The sequence below is a fragment of the Triticum aestivum genome, chromosome 2D (assembly GCF_018294505.1).
Source record: "Triticum aestivum cultivar Chinese Spring chromosome 2D, IWGSC CS RefSeq v2.1, whole genome shotgun sequence".
NCBI lineage: Eukaryota > Viridiplantae > Streptophyta > Magnoliopsida > Poales > Poaceae > Triticum > Triticum aestivum.
The window spans coordinates 527650144-527660297 of NC_057799.1; the positions used below are offsets into that span (position 1 = coordinate 527650144).

The following is a 10154-nucleotide window of genomic DNA, read 5'->3' on the forward strand; positions in this document are numbered from 1 at the left end:
TAACTCACATCATCCTGTGATCAACTCCTTGGTCACATTGTGCACATTATGATGATGTCCTACCGAGTGGGCCCAGAGATACCTCTCCGTTTACACGGAGTGACAAATCCCAATCTCGATTCGTGCCAACCCAACAGACACTTTCGGAGATACCTGTAGTGCACCTTTATAGCCACCCAGTTATGTTGTCACGTTTGGTACACCCAAAGCATTCCTACGGTATCCGGGAGTTGCACAATCTCATGGTCTAAGGAAATGATACTTGACATTAGAAAAGCTCTGAGCAAACGAACTACACGATCTTGTGCTAGGCTTAGGATTGGGTCTTGTCCATCACACTCCTAATGATGTGATCCCGTTATCAACGACATCCAATGTCCATGGTCAGGAAACCGTAACCATCTATTGATCAACGAGCTAGTCAACTAGAGGCTTACTAGGGACATGGTGTTGTCTATGTATCCACACATGTATCTGAGTTTCCTATCAATACAATTCTAGCATGGATAATAAACGATTATCATGAACAAGGAAACCATGACTATCTGTTGATCAACGAGCTAGTCAACTAGAGGCTTACTAGGGACACGTTGTGGTCTATGTATTCACACATGCATTACGATTTCCGGATAACACAATTATAGCATGAACAATAGACAATTACCATGAACAAAGAAATATAATAATAACCATTTATTATTGCCTCTAGGGCATATTACCAACATCCCTTGCCCGCTGCCTCTCGCGGCGGGCGGTGCGCGCCTTCGACTCCGATGTGCGCGTTCGGGCCAGCGGGGCGGGCACAAGCACCCACCGCCGCCCACGAGGGGGGGCAGCAACCGACGAGGCCAGGGGCGGCATAGGGGAGGTGCGGATTGCGCAGGCCGCCTGTCGGAGCTGCCCCCGGGTCGGGAGGGGCCAACTTCGGCGTTCGAGCTGCGCCAACGGGAAGCTGCCGCTGCGGCGAGGCTGCAGATCCGAAGCTGCCCCCGATCTCCACCTTGGACCGCTCCAAGGCGATGCGGAGGGCAAACTCATACTCCGGATCCAACTCGTCATCGGAGCGGCCGCCGGAGCTCGACATTCGTCGGATTCGAATGGAGTCGGTGTGGGGAGAGGAGAGGACGGAGCGAGAGAGGAGAGTGAGTGAGCTAGGGTTTTGGAGCGATGAGCCCGACGGGTTTTTTTGTAGGACATCCGTGGGATCAGTGGTGGGCCGGGCTTGTCAGGCGGACGCGCCCGGACGTGCCCGGGCCACCTCATATCCGCCCTACATTTGAAACGAATATGAGGGGTGCTGGTAAGCCGGGGCGTTTGAGGCCCATTTGAGAACTCCGATTGGGTCGGTATTTTGTGACCGGTCAGTGACCGAACGGCCTGCCTAGACATATAAGACGGATATAGGACACCCGGCTGTAGATGCTCTTACATATGTATTCCCTCCGTCCCATAAGTAATCGCGCCAAGATAAAGTGACTACCTTGCAACCACTATCTTTAAATCGATGAGACCATGGAGTAACATCACTACCCATGTAAATATTTAACGAATATCATAACACGCTGGTTAGTGGCCCTAAACCTTGGCATTTCTAGCAGCCCAAATCTCCCGAGGGATGAGTATTCATTGATCACTGCACTCAGTCGCTGGATCAAGCTCACAGCACCAACCGGCACACAACGCGTGACCCGAGAGCGACGCAGGGCCAATAGAAGGCAGCATCATGGTCCGAGTAGACGCGACGCTGCGACCTAATGACCGAGCATGACAAAGGAGGCCAGGGCGGACGGGCGAGAGGTCCAACCGAAACGAAACGCGACGAGGTGCCTGCGTCTGCGTGAATACACATGTCAGTGTCAGTACAAAAGGGGCAGTGGTACAAATACACGAGCCGGATCGAGCACCGGACGTACAGCATCTCAGGCTCGCAGGGAATGCGCACGGGAAAGGCCAAACTGGGCGTACCCGTACCCGTGCGTCGCGCCCCCAACACCCAGCACGGCGCTATTATTTCCCCCAAAGCTCAGACATACCCCCCGTTCCCCAGCCAATAGGGCCTCCGCCACGCCACGCCCGCTGACACTGCCAGGCCGGACCACGCGACGTACCGGGCCCGCCCTGCCCGCCCCACTGCATGCATGTACACCCCGCTCTGCTGCGCAGGCTTTTCCCCCTCACCGCTCAGCCACGGCGGCCTCCCGCGCTCTCTCCATGACGGGTGGGGCCGGATTCAACGAGTCCCACCTTCCAGTGGGAGGGCGTGTGGTAAAGTTGGTACGCGGGGCAGGAAAGTCCGCGGTGGCGTCCAGTTCCGGATATGGCATCTTTGTGCAAGTGGGAGGGCCGCCACCCTCGCTTCCCGCGCCAGGCTGCCACGCCGCTCGCCGACGGGTGGGCCTGGGACGTGACTGGGGACAACGTGGTCCCACTCCCCAGTGAATAAAGGCCGGGCAGGTGGTGAGGCTAGGAAGGAGCAGTGCGTGTTGTCGCGCCGCGCGCGGCTTTCGATGCGGTGGTGGCAGTCATGTCCTCATGGGTACGCGCAGCGCGGGCCGGGTCCCGCCGCGGATTGAACCCCTCAATGACGCCCATCCATGTGGCGACGGGCCCTGCGCTGTCACGAGCCGGGGTCGTACTCCGCCTACTTGCAGCAGGCTACAGTGGCGTACGAGCACACTCCTGCTGCCAGCGGCCAGCTGCCTCTGCGGGCAGATCCCACCTGTCAGTACGGCGCTGCCGTGCCTTCCAGACCAGCCACCAGTGCGCTGCTCCTCCCCGGGGAGCTCGCCTCGCCTCGCGAGCGAGCGGCCTTTCCCAGCTTTTATATCGGCCAAGCGCCAGTGGGATAACCTACCTCTGCCTGTACTTACAGCAGGAGCCGCGCCGTCGCCGCCATTTCCACTTGCTCGTTTACTTGCCGGCCGCAACGGTTCTAGCCTAGCCACCGTGGGTTTCCTTGCTGGCCGGAGGAAGAACGGCGTGTGTGTTCCGTTGGGGCAAGGGCATGGAAGGAGACGGCGACGCTAGGTCGAGAGCGACACTGGCCTGGGATCTCGGGGTGCAGTGGGCTCCCGCCGCCTCGGCTGCTTACCCGCAGCATTTCCTGCCGCCGCCGGGGGTGGCTAGCCAGCAGCAGCACATGCAGCAGGAGCTCACTAGCCTCAAGCTGGGGAAGCGCCCGTGCTCCTTGGGCGGCTGCCAGGTGGCTGTGGCTCAGGTCGACGGGAGCGGAGGCGGCGGCGGGCGTGCCGTGGTGGAGGGCAAGAGGAAGGAGAAGGCGGCCGGGGCGGCGGCAACGGCGGCCATGCCGAGGTGCCAGGTGGAAGGGTGCCACATGGCGCTGGCGGGGGCCAAGGAGTACCACCGGCGGCACAAGGTGTGCGAGGCGCACTCCAAGGCGCCCAGGGTCATCGTGCACGGCGCCGAGCAGCGCTTCTGCCAGCAATGCAGCCGGTACGTGTACACCCCAACTTGTGCTAGCCATAGCTAGATCCACCCTTCATGTACACGTACGTACGTGCGGAGTCTCTCTCACGCGCTAGCGTTGACTCTCTGGTCTGCGTATACAATGCGTGCAGCTTCCACGCGATGGCGGAGTTCGACGACGCCAAGCGGAGCTGCCGGCGACGGCTAGCCGGGCACAACGAGCGGCGCCGGAAGAGCAACGCCAGCGACGCCATGGCCAGGGGCTCTGCGCACGCGCACGGTAATCCACGCCATTACTCCCCCACCTCCATTAGCGCGAGCTGTTCTAGACTTCTAGCGCAGTCTTAGCGTGATAGAGTCATAGAGCACGACAGGTAAGAGTGATTACACAGAGAACAAACATCGTTAATGCTGGCTGATAGACGCCGCAGTAGCTACTCTTAGTAGTACTAAGCAAAACCGGCAGGGGGTAAGAGAGGGTAGAGTGGTTTGATGCCGGGAAACAAGGGGAGATCTGCTGCAGGTACGCGTAGGGACATGAAAAAAGCTCTCGGGATGCGTGAGACGGGTGAAGCAAAGCAAACACTCGCGATTTAATGCGTGCATTTACGTGCCCTGCCTCTGCCTGCTTGGGTAGGCCGTGCTAGCTAGCTTGGCACTGCCATGCAAGGCCGACCGTGCATATGATCACGTACAGGAGCGCCTCAGCGGCTGTTGGCCACGCGACAGTGGTCGCGATGCCGCTGGCCACTGTTGGCATTCAGTGACGTACTGGCGCTAGTTATTGAAGAAATGGCGTCGATATACGGTTAGTGATAGATGCTACTACAGTGTACTGTGTACACCATTTGTGCGTTATACTACCAGAATGGTAACTTATTAAGGCTACTGTGCATTAGAGATATAGCCTAGAGGCAGTACAAAAAGACCACCAGATTCAGAAGGTACTCGGTCAAACCCATACAGTTACATATACATACCTAGCGTAGTAGCGGTCGTACTACTGTAAAGAGGAAAATGCGCCACGGTTTCGAAGATACTCTTTGTAGTACAAAGTTTGTACTTCTCCAGTTGTTACCTGTGTGGGATCAGGAGATTTTTTTTAGGGTTTAGTATCAAGGTATAATTGCTGGTGAGGATCTGCAGACAGTAATAATATCATTAACGCGCGAATCAATTAACTGGTGCCGATCAAATATGGAGTCGATGCGCGCTTACTTAGTTAGCCTGGCGTATAGTATAGTAGTATACGTACTTTCACTGATCCTCAGAGTTCAGACTTAGAGTCTGCTCTGCTTGTCTCTAAAGTTCAAGTGCTCTTTGTACCGTGCTAGCATACATATTGTACACAAACAGTGTTATTTGTTACACTTTGTAAAGCACTCATGCATGTGGACTTCGAAGTTGCTTGGAAGTAAATATCGGTTTTCCTTGTATAGTTAATTAGGGTATTTTCCGTATGTAGTTGATTGAAATTAATTCGGTAAAAAGAATGGGTCAAAATCTATCATTATATAAAGAGTGAATATTCTCTTAGGGTCTAGAGTTTAGGTATATAGATAATGGATAAACTAACGACTCATGTCCAACAATCTATAACTAGTACTCCCCCTGTTCACAAATAGTATATGTTTTAGATATTTTAATTTAAACTACATACAAACTGAAATGTGCGAACAGACGAAAAAATACACAGGAGCTCTCGGGTGCTCCGCACCCCTATACGAAAAATATTCGTAAAAAATTCCCAGAAAATAAAAAAAATCCAAAATTTTGGGATGTCAAACCTAGTTTTCCAATCTACTTCTGTGTGAAATTTCGTGAAAAAATACCAAAAAACGTATCCGTGGCGAAGGAATTACTGCCTGGAAAAAAATGTACCCTGACGGTGTTTTGCTATATATAGGAATTTTTTGTCTTTTTGCCGCGAATACGTTTCCTGGTATTTTTTTCACCAAATTTCAGACGGGAGTACATCGGGAACCCACGTTTGATATCCCAAAATCCCAGTTTTTTTTCAAATTTCTCGGTATTTTTTTCCTGGTATTGTACGTATAGGGGTGCGGAGCACCCGAGTGCTCTAAATCCTCGTCCGCGAACAGACACACTAAAATATGTCTGTACACATCCGATTCACAAAAAAATAAGAACATCTTATATTTGTGAACAGAGGAAATAGTTTGTCTAACAATAAATAGAGAAAGGTGTGATAGCTCCTGGGTGCCCCTACACCCTCTATGAACAGTAAATTCGAACAAATAGAAAATAAATAAATAAAATCTGAAACTTTGCACATAAAATATGGTCAAACTTTGTAGGTTCTTGCAAGTTTTCAGAAAAAAACACACTCTTATAAATAATACTGTTGCATGTCATTGATTTCTTTTGGTGCCTCTTTGATAGGAATGTATATGAACAACAGAACACTATAATTTTGTAGATTTGTGTGTCTGATTTGGGGAATATAAAATACGAAGACATCCTAATAAACATGGTCAAATCAAAGTTAGGCCATAATTAAATATAAATTTCTAATGCTATTTCGCCAACACTTTTCTCGTTCTTCATTAAAAAATGTTCTAAGAAGAGTTCTGAAGTGAAATGTAGCTAGTAATCATGAGGTTAAGTGAGAATCCCTATTGTTTTTCTTTGCTCCATTCCTTTGAATCATATGGATGCCATTGCCACCAAAGGAAAATTTGTTGTTCCCATGTTTTTCTCTACTTTTCCTACAAAGCAAAAAAAAGGTCTCCTTGTTTTTAGAAACACCTGCAACGTTCAATTTGTTCTCAAAGCAATGGCCGGGAAGATCCCACTTGGGAAGCGCAAGCAGGAAACATTTGTAAACCAATATGCTTATTCTATGCTTGGACATACACAAAGATAGGTGATTATTAAGCTCCTATGGTATTATCGTTTTGCAGTTTTGATTGATAAACAAGTATTTCTAAGCACTACCGGAACAACCTTATCACACTTCAAGATTTCTGAAATTACCAAAGGGATAGGAAATTTTGATCTGACTATTGCCAACGGCTGAGCGAAATAACTATCTTAAGTCACTCCAATTATAACATAGTGGGGTAGGCTGTATGCTCCTGTGTTGGAACAATGGTCGATGTGCGCGAATCCATAAATTAATATGTAGACCTCATCCTGACAAAACTTCTTCAGCTGCTGTGTTTTTTTTTCCTTTTTTTTTTTTGCGGGGAGCTGCTGTGCTTCTTCATACTATGATACTAAGCATGAAAATAAGCGAATCTGAAAAAAAAAACAGAATAATGTCCCGGCGCTCCTGGTTTTCTACAGATACGGTATCCTGGAACGATGGGAGGAGAAGGGCCAGAACTGCATCAGCGTGTTCCTTCACACGGTTCCTGTGATACAAAGCTTGATAATCCTACAGTTATCTAGTTTCCCACAAGTCACTGAGGAGGAGAATCATCGTGCATCAGGTTGGCGAAACAGTGACCAAATCTTGATGCCCACCTTTACACGTACGTACAGATAGCGTTTCACTAGGGTTATTGTGATGTTTGTGGATAAAAGCTGCAGTCATCGTCTACCGGTGCTGACCGACCTGGTAGCCGTCTAGGTAACACTCGAGTTTCCAGCGCAAATGACGAGGACAAACGCACAAACATGCTGAAACCTTTTGGATTTTGCAGTTCAAAACACAACTGGACAACATGCGTGCGTAGCTAGCCTGATCTGCACCAGCAAGGAAGGAGTCTGTCTTTGGGTATATACAGTAGTTTGCATGCAACTAATAAGCTTGCTTAATTGTTGCAGGGGTGGCGTCGTTGGTGCACGGCTTCGCGCCGTACGGCGGCCTGCCGACGTCCCCGGCTGGTGCTCTCTCTCTTCTGTCATCGGCCAGAGCCGCCCCCTGGCTAGTTCCGACGACGCCCGGCGACGTATTCTCCGCCCGCTCCAGCAGCGCCGCGCTGGACGAGCTCATCGCCGAGAACCGCGCGGCGCTCCTGGCGTGCCACTTCTTCCCCCAGCGCTCGGCCGCCCGGCCGGCCGCGGCAGAGATGGCGCCCGCCTGGCACCAGGCGCACCAGCAGGCCCCGCCTGGCCACGCGGTGGCGGGCAATGGTGCCGGCCGAGACCACGGAGCTCCTCCTCCAGAGGGGCACGTCACCCTCGACCTCATGCAGGCGCCCGGCACGGCAGGCTTGCCCTTCCGGCCCATGGCGCAGGGCAGGCCAGCCGAGGACGGCGACGCGGGCCGTGGCTCGGGCGTGTGGACGCCTCTGCAGGGTGCCCACGCCGTCTGAGCTCGCCACATGGTGCAATTACGTATACCAGTACGCGGCATGGGCGCGGCTGGGGCTTTGGTCGTTGTGTCGACCGTGCAATCAACTTGAGTTGAACAACAGTGTACTGTCTGTCTTGTAGCGGGTGCTAGCTGCATCCTCTTCTTTTTTTTCTCCCCCGACAAAGCGCCCCAAGTAAATTCTGGTCCTGAATTCCAACTCGGATTAATTTGAGATCATGGGCGGTCGGTCTTGCATGCTGTCATTCTGGTTTCTCTGTAGATACGGGGTGAACTGAATGGAAAAGTTGCAACCATCACAGAAGCTCCGGTCGGGACGTGGTACAGCATATGGTTGGCTGTCGGCCTCGTGTGTCATCGCAACTTACACCACACGACCAATGTTCGGAATGTGCTGCCGTGACAACCACTCGCCATCCTCTCCTATCGTGACAGTTGGTCCATGGGAACCTATCGATCTGACCTCACCGAATCATTCATCAATTATCTAAAGCTTCTAGAAGAAAGGTGTGGCCTATGTGCACTAGCTTAGCGCATTTCCCAGATCCTCTCGATCCGCGGCACACTCGGGGGAAGTTTGTCGGCTGTCAATGTTCAGAGGCAGTGCTTGTGGGACGAGACTTGCCTGCTCCCTTCCCATACTTTCATCCGTGCTCCCGCATACGTGGCTTGATTTGATTGGAAGAAAATAAGGCTAGATTAGAAAAGAAAAAGAAAAAAGAACAGCCGTAGGATGAAGTGGGAGCACGGATGGGAGCATGGAAAGGGAGCAGGCAAGCCGGATCCGTGCTTGTGCTTGCTACTAGTACTTGCTATCCATACCGAATAAGGGTACTGAAGAAATAGAATACAAATATGCCATAACTTTGGTTGGTTCAAAAATTCAATCAAAACTTTGGTTGGTTGGACTGCACAACTAATTTGATAGTATCTTCGTTCATTCGGCAAATTAGCAAGGACTAAGACGTATTTGTCCTGGCAAAAAGCGCAAACAATGACTACTCAGTCCGTTCCTAGTGGAGTAAGTAGTTTATGGTTTCAAAGGCAGTCTCTTCATGCAGCTCAACACAACCGTTGTGCATTTTTGTCACGAACTATGGTCTTTCTCTAAGGGCTTCGCTTATTTCAGTTAGCACTTCCCCTCTTTTGAAGGTTCTTGTTTGCCAAGAAAAGCTACAGGTTCGGCAATAAAACCGACTAGTAGGGATAAGGATTTTCCAGCGGAACCAGTTTCTACCTGGGTCCTGCATGCACGTCATGTGTGCACGCACACGTATAGGGACAGCTAACGAGAAGGCCCACAACAAAGTTACTAGTTGGTATGTATTGTAGTCAAAAGGTAGTATGACATTTTTTGAACCAACCACACCATAGTTACATCCCACCCACCCACGCTTTTCAATTTGATTATATAGTTTGTATCAATTATATCTTTTGAACTAAATATCCAATTGACAAACCGTTTGAATATTAGTATTCACAATATTTAAATCTTCAAAACAATATCAATTTTGAACATTTAAAAAATCAAATTCAAATTATGATACCATATTGAAACTTATATGAAACTATTACATGTGCCTTTCGTCCTATTTTTACATGTTTCATTAAAAAAAATTCCATTGCATGGTTTTGCTACTTCTTCATTCTGGATTCCAGTACTATTTCATTCTATTTTTTAAGCTTTCAAATAAGTTTCATATCATTTAAAAAAATTATCTTTCATGGTTTGACTGGGCACTAAAATTGTTCTCTTCACATATTTTCTATAAGATATCATTTCCATACCATCGCAAATTTACATGTTTTCATTACTTATTCATACATTCCCTTGTATGTTTCCATTATTTTTTCACTCCACAATTCATCCGTGTTTCATATCAAAATTTATATAAGTTTTATTATGATTTATTGCATTGACTTTTGCATGTTTTATTATTGGTCCAGTCTGGTTTTATTGTCATATCATCTCACATTTCATATAAGTTTCATTATGGTATCAATTTTGAATTTGAACTTGGCCAGAACATGTTCAAGTTTGATCTTGTTTCAAAGATTTAAATGTCATGAACACGAATCTGCAAACTGATTCTAAATTGGATCATTGGTTCAAAAATTAAAAGTGTTACAAATTTTAGAATCAGACTAAAAGCATGAGGGGATGGACCATGGGATGAAAGAATAAAACAGTCTTAATGCAATAAATGCCTGCTCCTATAAAGTGGATAGTCCTATGAAAAATTTACAAAGTAGCAGAATCGGTAAATTACTCGTATGCAAATTGTGTACATGCACACCCAGCAAGCATGCAGGACACCGGTAGAAACCGGTTTCGCTAGAATTTCATTTCACTGACTAGTAGCTCATATCAATTCATTGGTCAGCAAATGAATGTAAATTCTTTCATCATATAGGGATATAACCTTGCTTTTCCAGAAAGATAATT

General features: G+C 48.9%; 1 protein-coding gene across 1 annotated transcript; it reads left to right on the forward strand.

Annotated features, from left to right (window-relative positions):
* Positions 1 to 2688: 2688 nt before the first annotated feature.
* Positions 2689 to 8004, forward strand: LOC123054243 (squamosa promoter-binding-like protein 7). The gene is made up of 3 exons (XM_044477966.1): positions 2689 to 3453; positions 3579 to 3706; positions 7219 to 8004. Exons 1-3 carry the CDS (start codon positions 3005 to 3007, stop codon positions 7707 to 7709), a joined length of 1068 nt encoding a protein of 355 aa, XP_044333901.1. The 5' UTR covers positions 2689 to 3004; the 3' UTR covers positions 7710 to 8004.
* Positions 8005 to 10154: the final 2150 nt, after the last annotated feature.

Excerpts from the sequence above, each read along its gene's own strand:
- LOC123054243 (XM_044477966.1), top strand. The coding sequence starts at position 3,005 with ATGGAAGGAGACGGCGACGCTAGGTCGAGAGCGACACTGGCCTGGGAT. Across the intron at positions 3,454-3,578 it reads TTCTGCCAGCAATGCAGCCG|CTTCCACGCGATGGCGGAGT; the intron begins GTACGTGTACAC and ends CAATGCGTGCAG. Across the intron at positions 3,707-7,218 it reads GGGCTCTGCGCACGCGCACG|GGGTGGCGTCGTTGGTGCAC; the intron begins GTAATCCACGCC and ends TAATTGTTGCAG.